This window comes from Caenorhabditis elegans, chromosome X, assembly GCF_000002985.6.
Source record: "Caenorhabditis elegans chromosome X".
Lineage (NCBI taxonomy): Eukaryota > Metazoa > Nematoda > Chromadorea > Rhabditida > Rhabditidae > Caenorhabditis > Caenorhabditis elegans.
The window spans coordinates 13,084,510-13,105,105 of NC_003284.9; the positions used below are offsets into that span (position 1 = coordinate 13,084,510).

The window sequence follows — 20,596 nt, forward strand, 5'->3', positions numbered from 1 at the left end:
GTGCCTCGTGTTTCATTTTTGCTACTTCGACAATTTAGAAAACATAAAATTGCAATTTACAGCATGATTGACCCATACCCATTGGTAAAAAGGTTTTACGAATTACCATGGATTCTATATATTCTTGTTTGCATTGCGTTCACTTATTCAGTATCGATAGTAATACACACGGATTATGCTGCACCAGTAACGGAAGATATCTTAGTAGGTAACTCTTGGGATACTTGTGAGCTTCCAAGGTATGATGTGTGGGATGAAGAGTTATTTGGGGTAAGTATATGTTTATTAACTTGTATAATATTTGTTTTCAGTATTTGAATCCGAACGAAAATCCGTTAAAAAAGTGTGATACATCATTTAAACCATTAACAAAGCTCGAAAACTCAAAATGGGGTGTAACTTTTGCTCACAACCTTACATGTCGCGCGAGGTTAGAAGTATATTTGATTTTTTCTGAAATCCAACAATCTTTTAGATGTCACACTAGAAAAAGGGACAAGGAAAATTTAGTGGGAAATTGGACATATACCCCAGGCAAAATAAATTGTGAGATCCTAGAAACAGTTTGTGCGGAAAAGGGAGGTGAACAACGAGACGTTTATGGATATTTGCATTCACAGATAATTCCAACGTATGATTTGGAACTTTCTATTTCAAAAAATGACAAACTTGAATTTTTTCAGTAAACCAAAATTGTCGAGAACGAATGCAGATTTGAAAGAATATGACGTTTTCGTGATTCTTCTTGATTCACTGTCGTATTCTCAAGCTGCAAGGTATAATTTCTTCCCAATTACAATGTTCATCACGTTTACAGATCTCTTCCACGGACTGTGTCATTTTTTAAAAGTTATATGAAAGGTATAATTTTTCCTTATATGAACAAAGTTGGCGATAACAGCAGACCTAACGGAGTTGCTCTTTGGTTTGGTAAGCTCATGCTGAATCTTGAGAATCACGTTCTATTCTTGAGGAAAACTATTGGAAAAAGTTGACAGATTCATTTTTGATAAACCAAGCCTAGAAGCTGATTGGACTGACGACTACTTTTGTAATGTTTTCAAAGATAATGAGACTTCACTGTTTGATGAATTCAAAACTCATGGTTACAAGGTAATTTCAATAATTGTTTTTAATTTTGAGTATAAAATCTATTACAGACGTTAATGGCAGAAGACTGGGCGCTAGGAACTTTAATTTGGCCTAATTGCCTAGGATACCGTAACCAGTCAATTGATCATTACATGAGGTTCGTTTGTTTTTTTTTTGTCTATCAATAAGCTTTTTGATATAAAGCATTTCATATAATAATAATAATTTTGAAATGGTGAAAAAGATTACTCATTTAGGCCGTTCCAGTTAGCTCATGAAAAATACGGAACACCAGTCACTAGAGAGCATCTGAATGGAAGTTTATGCAGGGAAGATCATAATACTCTTCTGGACTACCTTGCCCAATTTTTAGATGCCTACTCAGGTAGTAATGACAGTATTCAGCTTAAGAGAGAAAAATCTCCAAATAGTCCTGATCAGAGAAAATTTGCTTTTCTTTGGACCACAAGGCTTGGCCATGCTACTGAAAATGGATTTGATGCTACTGAAAATGGATCAGATAATGATTTCCTGAATTTCTTCATCAAGCATCGGAAAAAGGTTTGTAAAATACACACCATCCCATTTTTAACGTTGCTGATCTCTCTTTGACCTGTCGTTTACTCAAAATAATAAAACAGCATATCATGCGTCCAAACAGGCGCCTTTTTCGCCTTTTTCGGAAAATTACGGAGGCAAAAAAATCGGGACCCCTACCAATATCAGCCTCAGACATCAACCGAGTTCCGCGGCCCACTATATTTTCTTTGAAGCGGAAGGGACAGCTCGTCACGCCCACTGCAAGTTAAATACAGTGGCGTGCAGAATCCATAAAATGTCGGCGGCCTGATATTGGTTGGGGTCCCGATTTTTGCGTTTTTTCTCTGATTTTTTGAAAATAGGTGGTCCCGTTTGGGCGTACACGCAACACAGTTTATATATTTTGAGTGTACATCTCAGGTTCAAATCAAAAGGCACGGTGACCACATGAGTTGTTTTTTTTTTGATTTTGTTAAAATGACTGCGTAAATTATTTTTCACTCTCAAAACGTCGAAAATGGATCAATCACATAATAAACATTGCAGTTAGAAGATTCCTTTGTGTTACTCCTTGGGGATCATGGATTCAGACTCGGTGGAGTGAGAAATACAGCAGTCGGAGCCATCGATGTCAATAACCCATTGACAGCGATTTCTGTACCAAACTCATTACGAACCAACACTGATATTTTGAAGATTTTGAATATGAATTCTGAAAAACTTCAAACCCATTTTGATACAAGGGCAACTATATTAGACATTTTGAAGGCGAGTTTTGGCTTAAGAAAAAACAAATTAAAGAAAATACAAATAAGGATTTTCAGTTCCAACCCGCTGAAAAGTTTTCTGCCATAACTCCATTACAAATTCCTGGTGAGAAAGGACAATCGCATCTTAGAAACCAACCACCTTTCAACCGCAATTGTCAAACTATGCCTATACCTTTCGAATATTGCATTTGTCAATTCAATAAAACTTCAGTACCTATGTGAGTGAAATTTCGCAAACTTGTTTTGTATTACTATCTCAGAAATTCTACCATTTCCATGGAAATCGGTGAAAAAGTAGCTGAGAATGTAAATAAACTTCTACAAATTAACAATTTCACCTCTGAATGTATCTCTATGGTGTTTGAAAGGGTAAGATTTACTCCTATGAAACAACTAGGAAAACAAAACGTTACAGACGGAATCTCTGCTGCAATACAACCAGAAACTGGGAAATTCTACCATATACACAGTCATCGCTCAGATGAAAAAACCAAGTGAAGCTAAATTTAAAGTATTTCATTAATTCGAGTAATTTCGTTATCATTCATTTTCCAGGCAACTGTGAAAATCACTGAAGGAAATATCAAGATTGTGAGCAAAGTCGAACGTGTCGATTCCTATGGAAAAACTGCTGATTGCATAGAATCGGAAACACATCGGCCAATCTGTTACTGTAAAGAACAACCTAAACAATGTTCTTGGACTAGATTGAATTTTGAGTTATTTGTTAATTAATAGTTCTGAAAGCAATAATTTCTCTTAAAAAAATTAGTTGAAATAAACCTGAGGGGAAAATTTGAAGAAAGGTTGTATTAAAAGTGTATTTAAAATCACTTGTAAAAGGCTTGAATAAAGTTTCTAAAGTTATATGTTCGAAAAAATGTTTTTTGCGGCGTGCAGAAGTATTATTGCGAATTTTCCCTGGTATATTGTGCTTTCCAAATTCTGATCAGTACATGTTTATAAAGGTAGGTCCAATTTTACAAAAAACCAAAGAAAATTAGAATGTACCATTAATTACTTTACTTTTCTAAACGGGTCCTACAGCGCTGCAATATTAAATACAAAATAAAAAATGCTCCACAAACACACAATGCTTTCTCCAAATCCTACGAAAACCGACTAAAAATTCTAGGAATTTCATCAGCCCGCTCTCTCCGCCTAAGAGCCCAACTATTGCTTCTATACAAAATTCTTACCGGCGCAGCGCACTTCCCAAAAAGCAGTAACTTTGTTACGCTTGCTAACTCGTCTCGTCGTCCGATGCTCATTAAAATTAAAAATCCCAAATGTCGTAGCTTTTTCTCCCAAGTAGTACCAATATGGAATAGCATTGTACGCAACTCTAGCTTTTTCCTCTCCCCATCACAATTCCTTTCGCTTGTTGATTGTCAAATATCTAAATTCTGATCTCTTTTCCTCTCACTTAAACTCGCGCTCTGTCGGGCCGAGTTTATTTTAATTTATTCATCTACACGTGTAAATATCATAACCGGTTATGTTTTTCTTATCATATTCTTTTTGTTTCCATGATGAATAAATAAATAAATAATTATTGTAGTTTGATTAGTATCGTTCATAGTTCAGACAAAACAAGATATTTAATGTTTCAGTGGTTCATTCCAGAGGCAAAGACTCGATTGGAATTATTATTAACCACATCCAACACTTTCTCGATAAGAACTAGAATATTGAGTTAGAAAATTTTGCGTTTGAGTCTAACTTTTCCACTTTAAAATTTGATAAATCAATAGTTTCAATTATATGCATTTGTTCTGTTTAGTTTTTATCTTTCCGTGGTTTACAACCTCGCCAGCAACATCATTAATAAGATAGCAAGAGTTAAAGTGCCTTATTCTCTACTGCCTGTCCGTATATCAGAAAATCAAAACACAATTTCATTTTTCGTTTTCATTGGTATTTATGAACTATCCAACAAAACACACCCACAAACATACTTATTCCTATTTTAGCTTGACGTCATTTACATATAAGAAGAGCAAATACTTAAAAAAAAACTGGCAGAGCACAAAAATGAGGAATGAGATCAAAAGAGCATTTTGAATGTGTTCTGTATTTGTGTGAATGGAGACGTGCAAACCACAATTTTTAGCTCAGTAACTTTTTCAAAAGTTTTTTTTTCTCGTTTTGGTACAAAAGAAATGGTTTTTATAATTTTCCACTGGCGCTACTGCACCTTTAAAGATCCGAATAATTTTGTTGTGCTTTCTGTCGTGCCTTCGTAATTACATTCTTGAGAATTTCCCCCCCCCCCCCCCCATATATTTTTTATTCAAAAAAATCATAATCCATGCAATTTGCATTTTTAAAGTTCTCTGATAATTTCAAGATATAAGTTCCTGAATTTGCAATCGAAACATCTCAATGATTAACAAATTCATATTTCGACAAAAAAAAACTAAAAAATTTTCTTAATGTGCATGCTATAAACTTTAAGAAATAAGGTGTACATTTGATTTCTCTTTCTTGAACACTTGATTTGCCCAACTTTCATTGTCCGGAAAGCTATTTTGATGCAAATAAACCGCAGACTGGGTTATCAGTTTTGAAGATTTTATACAAAAGACCTGTGAGGTTTGAGGTTTGTGTTGACGCCATTGAAATGTTTCAGGTAAGTTTAGTTTTAAAAAAGACTTTTGAGTTCGCAAGAAATACATTTTCAAAACTTTTACACCTTTTCATTCGAATATTTAAAATTGTCTTTTTTTAAAGATCAATATGATTCTAACTCAGTTTTGTTTATTTAAATGCTATTGTCAAGTTTTATTGCAAATGAATAACTTTGAATTTTTTTTGATGCCAAACAATCGCCATTGCCTCACTTTCTTTTTTTTTTAGTTCTCCGTATTTTGTAGTTAGCATTTTTATAATTTTTGATAATATTGACACAATGTTTTCTACTGATATTAGAAGTAAAAGAATCTATGCACAAGTTCTGTTAGTAGTTAGTTGAACCCCACCCTGGCATAAATATGATTTCATAGTTAGAAAAGGAGCACCGGCAATAATGATAAGAATATAAAACTCATAACCACGCCTAGGAAGTTTCAAATAAACTCTAGCTGATGAAAAAAGATATAATTTTTGAAGTGTGGTCTTTAAAAATTTCAATTGATATTTCCTATTTTGGTTTTTTTATAATACTGCATGTCCCCTTTGTAGTTTATTTGACGTTAAAAATTCTGAGCAACAAAAACTTGATGGATATCACTTTTGTATAGTTAATGAGGTGACAAAGTTCTTAACTTCAAAAATAAAAAATTGATAGTTTTCTACATTTGTTTAAAATTAATTCCACTCGACAGTACATGTATGAGTTCAATAAATCAAAATTAATCCTTTGATAAGACAGGAGCGATGAGTAACTAAATTGCCAAACAGAAGTATGATTTGGATAGCTGGAAAATTAACTGATAAAAATCGAAATGCAAGTTCGAATTCGAAACATATTCAATTCCAAAGAAAACTCCATAGATTTATGTATTCCGCCTCTACATTTATTGTTATATAAATTTTTAGTTTTCAACTCCGGGTGTTTACGAATTTTTGAACGGTCTTTTAATAAAATCTGCGCCCGACATTAATCAAGGTTTGCGTTGAACCACTCACAAACCATTTCAAGATAAAAAAAAAAAGAATTGTCAAACCGCCATAAAATATTACTCAAATGTTTCAGCGACGTTTCATTATGATATTTCGTTACATAAAAAGATTAAATGCTCCCACTACAATTTACAATCTTTTGATAAGATGACGTTTACATTAAACACTTCAAGTTCTTTAATGCAGGATTACCGTTTTTTTTTCACCCATACGTCTAAATGATGATATAAACTTTGAAGTATTTTCTTTATTAAGAATCAATTCACAAGATGATTTGGATAGTCATGAAGTGTTTGCAAATAGAGCCTTATCACAGAGAACATTAATGTTTAAATTATTTGTTTTCCCCACTCATTCATACCCTGTCAGATTTAAAACTGATGTTCGTATTTTAAATTAATCAAAAAGTACAAGTTCCTTTTTCCAGAATTAAGTTTTGAGTTGGTGAGTTGAAAATATGAGATGAAAATTTCAAATTAAACACTGTTCTCCTTTTGAAACACCAAAAACCAACGTCATATTTTTTCTATGTTTTCTTCCGCCCCATGCTTCTGACCACTTTTGATGAGAATAATTTAAGGAAACGAAAAACATTATGTGGCGTCATTTGTCAAAAATGGAGTACGTTCCATGGAAAGCACTTCTTGTGACAGGATGCTTTGCCATGTATCTGGTGTTGCTGGGTTTCACCATGTTTTCTCCACTTCTATCTCCTCAGCAATATCTTGGTTTATATCAACCAATTTCTGGAAACATCCCCAGTAAAGTGGTAATGAATAAATCGGAAGTGGAACCCTGGGATCAATGTGAACTCCCACAGTATGATATCTGGGATGATGAGATATTACCAGTAAGTTAACTGTTCAGAAGTACTAAGATATTAATATTGATGTTGTTTCAGTATCTTAACATGGAAGTAAATCCCATTTCAAACTGCAACAAATCTCGCGAGCCTCTGACGTTTTTAAATAACGGCAGTTGGGGTGTTGTTAATAAAAAAACAAAGTTAATATGCAGAGCAAGGTAATTTATATAAAAACTTTTCAACTTTTTAAAAAGAGATTCAGATGCCATACAAGAAAAAGTGAGAGATACAACGTAATAGGCAACTGGACGTATACACCGGGGCCTATCAATTGCGAAGTTGTTGAAGCAGTTTGTGCAGACGGCAAGAAAGATGTCTACGGGTTTTTGCACACTCAAGTGATTGCAACGTGAGATTTTTGAAACTTTGTGAACTGGTTTCAATGTGCTCATTTCAGACCACCAAAACAACCTACAGTCAAAGTGAGCGAGCTGAAAAACTATGACGTCACAGTGATTATGCTGGATTCTTTATCATTTACTCAAGCAAAGAGGTAGGTGAAAAAATGCATACGCACAGAAAGGTAAAAATTCAGATCACTTCTACGAACAATTTCTTATATGACAAACCATATGGATGCAGTTCTTTTTCCCTATATCAACAAAGTTGGTGACAACAGTCGACCTAATGGAGCTGCTTTGTGGTTCGGTGAGTTGTTATTATTAACTATGATGCCTGTTACAGAACATTCCAAAATTTGTTCGCAATTTCACAAAGTTCTAAAATATTCAAAAATGTTTCTAAGCATACATGTTTTTACTCTTTTTAAAATTAAAGTATCTTTCAATTTCCAGGCAAATCCTTAGAAAAGTTGGATCGCTCTTTATTTGAAGAGGAAAACGTTCCAGTTGACTGGTCGCATGCCTATATGTGCCACGTTTATAAGGACAACGAAACATCACTTTTTAAAGAATATCAAAACTATGGATACAAGGTCAGTTTGACAAGTCATTGTATGCTCACCAACACTTCTGTAAACAGACTTTGATGGCGGAAGACTGGGCGGAAGGAACACTCAACTGGCCAAACTGTAAAGGTTTTGATAAACCACCAATTGACCACCTTATGAGGTAAATAGAATATGTAGTAGAACCAGGAATACTTTTGTCTGAATAGACATAAAATGCGTTTGAAAAACGTAGTACGGCATTGTGAAGTTTTCCTGATTTTTCAAACATTCCAGTTAAAGCTTTGGGGGGTTTCAGTTTTTGAGAAATGTAGAGAAGACTTGGATAGCACTTGTATGTGAAAAAACATTTTTGATCGAGTTCCGAAATAATAATTTGAGAAAACTGATTGTGAGTAATTGCTACCTTTTATTTATGAATTAAAATAATTTTCAACAATTATATAGAAAATTTCACTGATCCTTTCAGCGCCATAGATGCATATTTTATAAATTTTCCACTAAATAATGATCACTTGAATTGTAGTTTGATGCTGCAGTCTTCCATATTTCAGACCTTTCCAAAATGCATTGGAACGTGCAAATCACGGAGAACCACTTACCAAGAGCCATTTGAAAAATCAAAAATATTGCCGTGAAGATCATCACACGCTTCTCGACTATCTTTCCCAGTTCATTAACGCATATCCTGATCAAAATAAGTTTCGTTGGATTTGGGCATCTATTTTGGGTCACGACTCCGAAAATGGATTTCCACACTCTGATAAGGATTTTCACAAATTTTTGATAAAACACAGAGAGCAGGTATGTCGATTTAAAATAGACAAACTTTGACAGAAATCTAAACATATAATATTTCAGCTTGACAACTCATTTGTGTTTTTCATGGGAGATCATGGCCTTCGATTTGGTAACGTTAGAAAAACATTTGTCGGAACATTGGATGTGAGCAACCCATTTTTGGCAGTTTCAATCCCAAAGAATCTACGTCAAACAACAGGCTTATTGAACGTGATGAGAGAGAATGCCCAAAAAATTCAAACTCACTTTGATACACGAGCAACTATGCTGGATATTCTGAAAGTGAGTATTTAAATTTGGAACTTTATTGTAAAATGTTTTAAGTAAATGAAAAAATAAGTTTTTGGTGTCATTTTTTGGTGGAAAACGTTTATTAAAACCCTTTTTTACTGCCTTGCAAAATATAAAATACATAAATCTCAACGATTATTGTTGTTCAGTATCAATCTGCAAGCAACTTCACCGACCTCGACCCTCTGATAATTCCCGGCGAGAAAGGATATTCGTATATCCGGACACAGCCGGATATTTTGAGAAACTGCCGAAACATGCCAATTCCTATGCAATATTGCATTTGTCAGTTCAATAAAACACAAGTTTCCACGTAAGTTTTTGAGTTTAATAACACCATTCAAATGCTGAAAATTATAGAAAAAGTGAAACAGCTAAGGGGGTTGGCGAAGCTGTGGCTCTAGCTGTGAATAATGAAATTGAAGAAGGCAAATTCACGGACAAATGTGTTAAAATGAAAGTTGATCACGTTAGTAAAAAAAAACGACCTGAAGACATTTTCTGGGAATTTTTCATTTTCCAGGTTGTCTCACTTTTGCAGTTTGACCAAAAGTTTAAAGGTTCCATGTTATACACGGCGGTCGTTGAAATGACAAAACCAAGTAAAGCAGTTTATAAGGTATCGATTTACTGAATTTTTTCAAACTCTGACATCAAACTTTCAGGCAAATGTGAAAATTCTCGAAAACGGAGAAGTTAAAGTGTTAGGAATGGTAGAGAGGAGTAACAAATATGGAAGCACTGCATACTGCATAGGATCAGAGCATCATCGGCCATACTGTTATTGCAAGAATCAAAGCAAATTAGAATTGAAAAAAGGGAGATAAACTATGCAGGTTTGATAAATTTTTGAATTTTGTGTGCACTAGGGTTTGAAAGTTTTATAGGTTTCGGGTAAATCGCTAGAGATTGTATGTATAATTATGAAATATTATTAATGAATTTAATACTTTCTTTCTCATTATCAATTTAATTTTTTGTAATTGATTGTTGGAAAACGTTACATAAATATACTTTTGTATAATTGATGAAATACGGGTAAGACCGATTGTTATCTTCAAATACTTCAAATGAATATTTTTTATAATCAAAACATGATTTACAAGAATTTCATTAAAAAATTCAATTGTTACCCTATGCATTTTATAAAGGTTTTTCAGATTTTGACATTTTATTCATAAAACATGATAAGATTGAGACTATATATTCATCTGTCAAAAGTTTTTTATTCCAAGCTCAGAGATTGCATTTCATTTGTTTTCCACCCAGCTTCCCAGAAATTCTGAAAATTAAGTATAATAATGAATTGAAATATGTCGGATTATCTCACTTTTTGAGGTTTTCTTTAGTGCTACACCCAAGCATCAATTTTGGTCCCAATTTCGCTTCTTCATTCACTCCATTTTCAGCCCATGCCACAATCAGATCCATTGTGTTTTGACTCAGTTTCAATTGCATGATTGCGCGCAAATTTATATTTTGTGGAATTCTTTTTTGATAACAACTCGAAAATGTTTGAGACTGTACACATTTTGGAAACAACTCAAAATTTTCGATTTGATTTACAAGTCCCTAAAAATTATTTTCATCGTCAATCAACAAAAAATCAAAACCAACCTTTACTGTTTCGATGTCCTTACTATTTACAATACTTTTGTTATTAGTATTGTAAACTGCGTCCACAAGGTACAACACAGATTCGTGACGGAGAATTTCATTTTCTCCAAATACAAGAACATATGCAATGATAAAGGCATTGTGAAACGGAGTCAATCCGTCTCGTGAATAACGAAAAACATCATGAAGCGTTCGACGAAGAGAATTGACGGAATACCTCTAAAACAAAATAACATTATAAGAAATGTATTTCTAAATTTGAAACACTATTTAGTTATCTTGAGTATAAATGTTTTTAATTAGGAAAAAAGTTTTATATCGAAAAAACCAAACACAAAACATATGCCTCAAAAAATTGGAACTAATATCATTAACTATACAGGGTGGTCCATAATTATGGCGACCACTTTAGGGCACTGTAATTTTGTTTTGGACAGCGAGCAAAACAAGTGAATATACACATTTTATTGGTTAGAAAAAATCGAGCAAAATGACATATAAAACTTGACATTTATGACCACTCCACACGGCAGTGGCGCGCAAGTAGGCTCGATTTAGCTTACTTGTTAGTGGTGATTTTTAAATGAGATACATTGAGTGATTTATTATTTTGATTATATATTAGGAATACCCTTGATACAACAAAGCTTTTCACGAATAATTTTCGAGTTTGATGTCCGGTGACGGAAGTGGCATCTTGTGAAAGTTAGTAAAGTCAAGAAAAGTAAGCTCCCCCAAGTTTTGCGAATTTTTTTCCTTACCAGCCAACGATCTTCATGTTGAAAATGCGAATGTGTTCAGTTGAAATTTGTCTTAACTTAAAATGACAATTTGGTTTTCAATATTTTGATATATTTCACAGAAAACAGAATTTTTGGGCAAATCTTTTTACAACGGACTGTTTGCACTGTTTTGAAAGGGCGAATGGCTACGTAAATCCAAACATAAGTTGGCACAAAATATGTCTATCGGCTCGGGTTTTGCTATTTTGAGTGTACGAAGTCTTGATAATTATTTAAAACATAGAAACTAATTACTTGATCCCATGAGCGCAGTAGGAGACGTCGGGCGCTAGACCTCCTCTAAAATAGAGAAAAATCATTCCCGATGTTGTAAGGTCCTCACTACCTTTAAAGTTGAAGGAAGTTGTATGGTAATTGACTTAAATGACAGAAAATACTGTGAACTTCTAAAAATAATCACATTTTAAAACTTTCGTAACATGGTAACCCCAGAAATCAAGTTCTTGCGAGCGCGTAGCAGGTCGCCATAATTATGGACCACCCTGTATATAAAGCGCTAATGTCTGTCCCTATGTAGTTTACCTTTAATTTCGAAACAACTGGAAGTTCCCGGGCTTTATGGTAAATGTGCAGCCGACATTGATCGAGGTCCGCGATAGACACTGCATGTCTTTCGCGTCTCTCAAAAAGGTCGGGGGCCGCGCCGTAGTCCTCGGCTGGTTTAATATATCGCGTAGCATATGTGTTGGGTTAGTCTAGGAAAATGATAAAAATTCCATGTAAGGGACAGTTTACATAATTTGTTTTTTATTGCAAAATTCCTCAAACTGTTTTATGTATATCAAATATGTATTCAGTTGTGAATGAACGATCGCAAATTCGCGATGCAGTCTTACTAGGAAACCGTCAGAAGGTGCCCATCGGACTTGCATATGAGACCTATGCCATTCGATAACCCATGTTTTAAAACGGTTACTTGTAAATTGTTACCGGCAAAACTCCAGAACCAAGCTCACGGCGGGCTTTCAAAGCTCCTAAAATAGCACTGTAAGGCAGAACTTTAACGATCTAACGAAGCAATTTTCCAATTTTACTTTGGTAGCTCGTATCTCCGCGGATAAATTTTTTACAGAAAAGTCATCAACTAAAAAGATGTTTATATTGTTGTAAAGAACAAGTTTGTAGTTGAAAGTTTTTTACCAAAAATTTTTTGTTTGAGTTAAAAGCATTAGAAAAGCAATAACAGCATAAAAATAACAGCAACAGTAGCCGCACTTCACGCGCTTTTATCTCAAACAGAAATTTTTTGGTAAAAAACTTTCAACTACAAACTTGTTCTTTGCAACAATATCAACAACTTTTTAGTTGATGACTTTTCTGTAAAAAATTTTTCCACGGAGATAAGAGCTACCAAAATGAAATTGGAAAATTGGCCCTTCAATGTTTCGTTAAAGTGCCATTTTAGGATTTTTGTGCGCTTGCCGTGAGCTTGGTTCTGGAGTTTTGCCGCTAAATGTTTACCAGTAACCGTTTAAAAACATGGTCTATTGAATGGCTGATGTCTCATACAAGTCCGATGGGCACCTTCTGACGGTTCCCTAGTTAGTCCTAGCTTAGTAGAAAAACAGTGTTCACTGATTATTTGTTCTCAAACAGGGCCAGAAATTAATGCGTATTTTGTTGTTTTTGTTCCGATAAAATCTCTAATTATGGATAACCGTAGTTTTTAAGTTTGTTTTTTTTTTAAATTTTTTTGAGAGCCTCAAAAAAACACGTCTACATACCGAAACATTTATTGCAACTTGTTCGGCTATTTTTTCGTACATTTTGTCGGAATAAAGTACTTCATAGTATCCTATCGAGTTTGCATTGATAATAACCGAATCATCTGCCACAAGTTCCAAACTAGTGCTGTTTCTGTTTAACCACGCCATTTGTACTCTTGCTTCTCCTGGTTCCTGATACCAAATAGGAATGTCCCATTTGTAATCGCATTCGTTTAACATTAACTGAGGCTCATACAGGTGGGATTGTGTTAGCGTAGCAATGCCGTTGTCATTGGAGACTTGAATCGTTGGAAATCCGTTCTGATGAGTCCAACACCTGGCAAACTTCTCGATATCAAAAGGTTTTCCGTTTGTGTCGAGTGTCTCAGAAGAAGTGCGAAAAGCCTCGTACAAATCGTTGTCATCAACATTATCATATTGATTTTTTTCCAAATAGAACTTAATGGCTTCATTAAAGTATTCGGTTCCAAATATATTTTCAAGCATTCGAACAAATGAGCAGCCCTGTAAGGTAGTTTTTATTTATTTTTTTTTGAAAGGATTGAAAGGAAAATGTGCGGTTTTGGCTTTGAAATAACATCGTTAGTCCTGTTCGCAAAAACAAATACTCGCCAACTGGTGGCCATTTCTCAACTAACTTTAGAGGTTTTCTAACGTCGATTTGCCGAGTGAGAGGGTTTCGCACAATTCCCGAAGTTTCAGGGAAATTTTAAATTTGAAAAACTCACTTTGTTGACTATTTGCGTTTAAATGTTTCAAATTTGAGTTTGAAAGAGCAAAAAAAAAGGAATTCAAAAATAATCACAGAAATGGTTTTCCTGTTTTTCCGTTTGCTTATTCACTTTTTGCGAGTCTCTTGGTATTTCTCAAACAACTTTCTTTAATTTTAACAACAGGAAATGCAATAACTGAATTGATACCTTCATGTAAACTGTTGCCGCATTGTTCATAACGCTAGACAAATTTTTCCCAAAGTTCAAAGAAACTCCGCCATCGTTAATTTGTGGGTTGAACTGACAATTCAGGTAAAACTGAAATAACTGATATATGCTGTGATTACCTGGAAAAAACTAACCGTGTCTCGTTGATAATCTGGATCAAGAAATGTGAGACCGTATGATGTCATGTAACTTGCAAACCCTTCATTGAGCCAAATGTGATCCCAATACTTCATTGTGACCAAATTACCAAACCATTGATGTGCAATTTCATGAATGACAATTTCAGTTACATCCATGGGGTCTCCGATCAAAGAATATGCACTTCAATTGTATAAATTGAACAGATAAACATAGATATTACTCACTTGTGGATAACAAGCCCCCAGTTTTCCATTGCACCAAATTTGAAATTCTGCACACTGACGAAGTCAAGTTTTTCCATGGGGTATCGAATTCCAAACTGCCTTTCAAATCCTTCAAGCACAATGCGGCTAATATTTAATGCATGATCAACTCGGTCAATATTCACTGGGTCCGTGTAGACTCTGATCTGAAATTATTCAAAAGATTTTTAAAAAGGTTATTTTTTCTTTTTTGAATTTTTTGAAAACTATCGATTCATATAACTAGAGAACGGCCAAAAAAAAAGAGTGGCCACCGGTCCACCGGCCCACCGGAGACACCCACCGGTTGATGCTTTTTTAACACCATTTGAGCAGGTTACAAAGGAAAGCCAATTTCGTCGGAATTTCAGACGTAAATTACCGGATTTCTGGAAGTCTCTTGCAAAAACTGATATGGTATTCTTACTCCTGATAATCTCAGCTTTCGAATGACATACGACTCGACCCAAAAGGCCACTCTTTTTTTTTGGCCGGTCCCTAGTAAGCTCCAAGTTTTATCGTCTGAAGAATAAACTAAATTCCTAGTCAGCAAATCAAAACTTTGTATATTCTATTTTTAAAAATATAACAAGAATTTACAATCATTTTCTCACCCGAACGCCGTTATTTAATATTGTTTCTTTGAACTGAATATCGCCAATAAACAGTGCCAAGATATAAGAAGACATTTTCAATGTTTTCTTGTATGTGGTGGTTTTCCAATCATCATTAACTTTTGATTCTACTTCAATACCATTTGACAGTGCAGTTGACCCAGTTGGGTGCTCCAATGATACATTCCAAGTGGCTTTGAATTCTGGCTCATCAAAGCAAGGTATCATATTCCGTGCGAATATCGTTTCAAATTGTGTGGCGAAGTTTGTCCTGTAACAATTTCATAACTTCTTAATTCTTAATAGATTGCAATCGTGTTTAACAATTATCAATAATCAAAAAATTCCTCACATTACAGTTCCATCTTCCCTCGTTGAGTTTGTAGCAAAAAGTCCTAATCCATCTGTTCTAACTTTTCCTTGGAAGTTTATTTGTATACCAGCACTTGATTGAACTTTAACCGTATTGTTTAGATAAAAGGTTAAAAATTGAGATTCCGTTTGCACGTTCCAGTGGCTTATACTGACATTTTGCTCATCCTAAAATTTAGATAAATTTAATGTGTCTTGAATAGTAAGAACATACAGATTGAAATGTTGCCGAGATGATATTCAGCGAGCTGGAATGCAAAACAAGTTTGTCTGTAGTTTCCTTAATGTCGAGTAAAATGTTAACATTTCCTTCAAATGTTATTTTATTTTCATCAGCTTTCCATCCGTAACCCGGCAAGTATGTTTTGATGTGAATATCATAATGTGATGGGGAAACGTGTCTAGGTAGGCGATAACTAGCAACGTCGGCTATCCGAGCACTGTAAAATATATCTGATAAACCATATGAAGCATATTTAAAACAAAACAACTTTACTTACTCTAATTCGGACGCAAATGGTTTTATGATGGCTAGGATAAAAACAAGTATAAGTAACCGCATTTTTTGAAAAATCTACTGTCGACGTAAAAATATCAAAATGGATGTTCGAAACAAAGTTAAATAGCAACGCGTTTTGAAAACAAAAGTTTAAACTTTGTATCATAGTGGTGACACACAATCGTACAAAAACACTGGAAATGGATCGTCATATATTGTTTAATGTACGTCACAGCTTCTCAATATTGGTTTCTGTGAGCTTTCTAGAAAAACTATATTTCGGTTGCAAAATCAACAAAAAAACGCAATTGAAAACCGGTGTTCTCGACAAACTACTAAACATATTAACAATACACATATTGTCTTGATAATAAAAACATTAATTTCCTAGAGATTGAAGAAAAAAAAACGAATCCGGACATGGACAGTCTGTATTTGAAAAAAACGGACTTACAAAGTTCGGTTTTTGTTTATTGGTATCCTAGTGCTAGGATGTTACTACTTGCTTCATTTACTGGCAAACTTTTATAATGAGACGTGGAACTCCAAAGCTGTCCGACCACACAGGACGCATATTTCAGAACAAGAAAGTTGTTTAAACAAAAATTGGAATTTGGAAGTAGGCTATTCAAATCCAGATTTTCCATTTTGCCTATTTATTTGGAAGAACGGCACCACAATAGGTCCTGGAGCACTCATCGATAGTTCTTACAGTGGTACTCAACTGTATACAGCTGATAAAGCTTGCTGAAGTGTGATTTCAAAACGTGTACAAGAGACATAATTATTCTACGGCGGATCTCAAGTCAAGCCCATTTTTCATAAGGTCTATGACGTGTTAATCAGAAATGAAGCTTCATATACATATATACTTCAAAGACATACTTTACACTTTATTTTAGTAATTTATCGGTATACAATCGTGTTCTTTGAAATTTGAAATTTAGTAGTTACTTTTGCATTTTGAGAAACTCGGAAAAGGGAGATTTATCAGAAAATTTGAAAAAGTTTCCTGCTCTTGTTTTTCCTTGACTATCCGACAATTTTCCCTTGTTGTGAGGATTTTCTGGACCTGGGGTTTCTGATACATCAACAAATTCATGAAGAACTCTGAAATCTATTGAGGTCAATTTCAGTTTCAAGTATCAAATTTTCACTTTTGCATTGAATCCTCATTTAGGCAATGTAACATTGAAATGAGCATCGATTTGTATTGATCAAATTTCAGCCACCAAACAATTTGATCAATTGAACTTTTACTCAAATCAAGTTTCATAGAAGCACAAAAATGATCATAGCTGTTGAATGCATTAAAGAAGCATTTTGGAAATTCTTTAAAAGGACCACATTTCGAAAATATATCGATATCATTTACCTCTTCAATCTGAATAATATTTTTCTAGATAAAACGGTTAAAAAATAGACCTGTATTCCTTCCAATATTCTTGATGCTTCATTAATATCCTGATTCAATTTCGCAATCGCATGCGTAAGATGCATTGCAGCCTTACTGCGAATTTCTTGATTTGTATCATTTGCCAAGGCTTGCGCAATAATGAGAGAGTTCTTCAGTGAAACTTCACCCTTGTAGTAATAATGAATAGCATCACTTAGTACACGAGCCTTTGTACTTGCAGAATACATCTTCAAAAAGTTGAAATAAGCAATATTTTATTATTTCTGTCACTTTTATTGCCAAATGCTTTATTTGTTCTGCACACTAATTTGTACCTGTGTGTTGTTTTTCAGTTCGCTTGCGACTTGCTCATACAGTACTTCAGAATATACAACATCGTACAATCCATTTGAATTAGCATTAATTATAGCAAATCCCGTAGTATTGATCTCTAACTCGTCTTGATCTTTTTCCAACCATGTCAATTCAACTTCTGTGCTTCCACTTTGCTGATACCATATTGGGATATCCCATTTATTATTACATTCATGGAAATCTCCAGTGACAATTTCCTTTACTTTTACTTGGCTGAGCCTAGTTTGACCGGCGTAATAGCTCGAAACATAAACTGTTGGATAGCCGGTTTGATGAGTCCAGCATCTGCCAAACTCTTCAATATCAAATGGTTTACCGTTAATTTCAAGTTTGTCAGAGTATACTCTCAAGGCATCATACAGGTTTTTGTCTTCAACATTTGAAAAATCATGGGTGTGTAAATATGTCCTGATGGCTTCATTGAAGTGTTCAGTTCCAACAATTTTTTCAAGCATTCGAATGAATGAGCACCCCTGAAAGTCAATAATTTTTTAACATTAGTTTTTTTTCGTTAATCACTTTCGCGTAATTTTGAGATGGATTTCCAATTGCACCGTGAGAAAGTTTTATCATGGAATTCAAAGGTCCTAGCTCGTTACCGCTCTGTGATTCAAACTGAGGACTCAGATAGTACTAAAACAAATGAATTGATTTACAGTTTGATCAGATTGGTTCGAACACTTACATAATCTCTGTCGTAGTTTGGATCCAAGAAGGTATATCCATACGCTGTCATGTACGTTGCGAACCCCTCATTAAGCCACAGTTGATCCCAAAACTTCATTGTCACCAAATTACCAAACCATTGGTGGGCGATCTCGTGGGCCACAACTTCAGAAATAATATCAGTGTTACCTGGCATCAAGTTCTCAATTAGAGTGTATGCTCTACAAGAAGACAAGTCATATTAAATTAAAAACCACGGCGTTACTGGTGAACGATGAGGCCCCAGTTCTCCATGGCACCATATCTGAAATTGTAAACAGCAATTAAGTCGAGCTTATCCATTTCATATGGGTAACCAAATTGTTTTTCAAATCCTTCTAAGACAATTCGACTGACGTTGAGTGCATGATCAACACTGTCGATATGTCCAGGATCAGAGTATACTCGAATCTGAGAACAACTAATACATAGTAAAGAAAAGCTTAAAAGGCATATTACCCTAACACCATTCTTGGTTACCGCTTCTTTGAATTGAACGTCACCGACAAAAATTGCCAAAATATAGGACGACATTTTCAATGTTGACTCAAATTCTGTGGTGGAAAAGTCATCGTTAGTTTTTGTATTATCTATTTCCTTAGCATTTGACAAAGCAGTTGAACCGGTTGGATGGACCACAGTGACATGCCAAATCGCCTTGAACTCCGGCTCATCGAAACACGGAACCATGAAACGAGCCGCTGTTGGTTCAAACTGTGTCACAGCGTTGTACCTGAACTTTTATTTTGAAGGACTGTGAATATACTGTCTTACATCGTAGTTTCATTTAATCCTGGCGATATTGTTCTATAATACCCTTCACCATCCTCACGAATTTTTCCAATTTTTCCATATAATGAATACTTAGAATTGGTCTGCTGTCTGTTTTCAAATTTCCTGTTAAATAAAAAGTCACAAATTGCAAGTCGTATGTTGTGTTCAAATGGCTAATAGTGACGTTATCGCCAGCCTAAAATATTGAATCAGATTTTTCAAATTTGCACATACACATGCATTGTGCAAAAGAACATTATTAATATTCAAAGAATCTGTATGCAGAACAATTGTGTCAGTTTCTTCTTTAACTTCAATTTGAATTTTCACATCTCCTATAAAAGTGAAACTTTTTTCGTCGGCTTCCCACTTGTATCCTGGCAAAAAAGTTGTAATATGCAAGCGGTACTCAGTTGGGAAAACATTTCTAGGCAAACGATAATTGGTGTCGTCAGTCTCTTGAGTTCTACAAGTGCAACAAATTTTGGCAGAACTTCTACACGTGTCAATACAACCACACTGAATATTTTGTACTTACACAACTTGTAAATCAGTGGTTTTAAAAAAAGTCAGTAAAATGAATAAGAAGGAAAACCTCATCGGTATCGTATGCCAATCCAAAATGCAAGGTGGAATGAAAACTTTGAAATTAGAACCAACTTAAATAGAAAAATATACTGTGATCAATGAAACCCTTATATTTTGCTCAGTGAATCTAAACAATATCGAAGAAAAAATCTATTCAAGTTAAAAATTGTGTTTTCTATTCAGAAAAGCTAAATTAACACGATAGTTTTGAATGTACAAAAACTCCAGGTTTGATTAAAAAGTATATTCCATTCTGAAATTTTTAGAAATGCATACAAAAGAGAAGCGACAGTTGGGAAACTGTTAAAACCCACTTCTATTGTGCTAAAAAGAACACATGAAATAGTCGAACTTTTCAATCACTTTTTGAACTGTTTTTATTGACTGTTAAAGAGTGGGGATTACAATTTCAATTAACATTTAAAAGTACACATTTGTCTCAATTGAGGACTTTCAAAAAAAAATGGCAAAAACTCAATAATTGCCACTTTTGGACTGTCAATAAATAAATTTTCAAAATTTGTAAAAAGTTTCACTATGATATTTGGTCATTTTGGCATCATAAGAATGGTTTTTAATTCTTTCCCCACTGGTCCTACTCTATGTTTAAGTTGATATATTTTTAGTCGATTGGTGGCCAAAATTCAAGTAATTGTTTTTTTTTTGCAATTTTTAAGCAAAAATGATAAATCTTTTTTCTTAACTTCACAATTTCCATAGGTCAATTGAGTGAATAATCAATCTAAAAAACATTTTCTGATCATCAATTTTAATTATTTATTTTTTTTCTTCAATTTTTTTTTCTGAAAAAATGATTGTTTTATCACGTTCTATGCCGGAAAACACCCAAACAACACATCAACTCGTGATGGCCGCGTTCACATGGCCTAGAAATCTCTAGACAACGACCGC

General features: G+C 34.3%; 3 protein-coding genes, 1 non-coding gene and 1 pseudogene across 5 annotated transcripts; 2 read left to right on the forward strand and 3 right to left on the reverse strand.

Annotated features, from left to right (window-relative positions):
- Positions 1-63: 63 nt before the first annotated feature.
- R03G8.1 (alkaline phosphatase family protein) lies at positions 64-3,137 on the forward strand (the record flags this gene model as incomplete). The annotated part of the gene is made up of 13 exons (NM_077771.2): positions 64-270; positions 312-430; positions 476-631; positions 684-776; positions 818-930; positions 974-1,113; positions 1,161-1,249; positions 1,350-1,653; positions 2,179-2,400; positions 2,457-2,620; positions 2,663-2,771; positions 2,818-2,913; positions 2,958-3,137. The coding sequence occupies 13 exons, from the start codon at positions 64-66 to the stop codon at positions 3,135-3,137; spliced, it is 1,992 nt and encodes a 663-aa protein (NP_510172.2).
- Positions 3,138-6,455: 3,318 nt separating this feature from the next.
- R03G8.3 (uncharacterized protein) lies at positions 6,456-9,907 on the forward strand. Its single transcript, NM_077773.7, has 14 exons — positions 6,456-6,470; positions 6,607-6,876; positions 6,928-7,049; positions 7,094-7,240; positions 7,289-7,384; positions 7,427-7,539; positions 7,686-7,825; positions 7,873-7,961; positions 8,353-8,602; positions 8,660-8,881; positions 9,040-9,203; positions 9,251-9,359; positions 9,414-9,509; positions 9,556-9,907. The coding sequence occupies exons 2-14, from the start codon at positions 6,622-6,624 to the stop codon at positions 9,715-9,717; spliced, it is 1,965 nt and encodes a 654-aa protein (NP_510174.3). The 5' UTR covers positions 6,456-6,470; positions 6,607-6,621; the 3' UTR covers positions 9,718-9,907.
- Positions 9,908-10,042: 135 nt separating this feature from the next.
- R03G8.6 (Aminopeptidase) lies at positions 10,043-16,001 on the reverse strand. Its single transcript, NM_077774.8, has 11 exons — positions 15,848-16,001; positions 15,562-15,787; positions 15,328-15,515; positions 14,976-15,246; positions 14,344-14,528; positions 14,113-14,299; positions 13,958-14,068; positions 13,035-13,541; positions 10,508-10,726; positions 10,221-10,462; positions 10,043-10,172 (listed from the first exon to the last, which is right to left on the reverse strand). The coding sequence occupies exons 1-11, from the start codon at positions 15,907-15,909 to the stop codon at positions 10,127-10,129; spliced, it is 2,244 nt and encodes a 747-aa protein (NP_510175.1). The 5' UTR covers positions 15,910-16,001; the 3' UTR covers positions 10,043-10,126.
- A 793-nt stretch (positions 16,002-16,794) lies between these two features.
- Positions 16,795-19,696, reverse strand: R03G8.4 (annotated as a pseudogene). The gene is made up of 11 exons: positions 19,635-19,696; positions 19,337-19,562; positions 19,097-19,292; positions 18,782-19,055; positions 18,549-18,733; positions 18,303-18,504; positions 18,137-18,250; positions 17,578-18,090; positions 17,272-17,490; positions 17,004-17,230; positions 16,795-16,956 (listed from the first exon to the last, which is right to left on the reverse strand). Coding segments are annotated over exons 1-11 (2,380 nt in total).
- Positions 19,697-19,963: 267 nt separating this feature from the next.
- On the reverse strand, positions 19,964-19,984 carry 21ur-14023. The gene has a single exon (NR_072350.1).
- Between the last annotated feature and the right edge of the window lie 612 nt (positions 19,985-20,596).

Coding starts and splice junctions, on each gene's coding strand:
- R03G8.3 (NM_077773.7), top strand. CDS start 6,622: ATGTGGCGTCATTTGTCAAAAATGGAGTACGTTCCATGGAAAGCACTT. Junction 7,962..8,352: donor CCAATTGACCACCTTATGAG/GTAAATAGAATA, acceptor TCCATATTTCAG/ACCTTTCCAAAATGCATTGG. Junction 8,882..9,039: donor CTATGCTGGATATTCTGAAA/GTGAGTATTTAA, acceptor ATTGTTGTTCAG/TATCAATCTGCAAGCAACTT.
- R03G8.6 (NM_077774.8), bottom strand. CDS start 15,909: ATGCGGTTACTTATACTTGTTTTTATCCTAGCCATCATAAAACCATTT. Junction 15,516..15,561: donor TCTCGGCAACATTTCAATCT/GTATGTTCTTAC, acceptor TCTAAATTTTAG/GATGAGCAAAATGTCAGTAT. Junction 14,529..14,975: donor TATTAAATAACGGCGTTCGG/GTGAGAAAATGA, acceptor GAATAATTTCAG/ATCAGAGTCTACACGGACCC.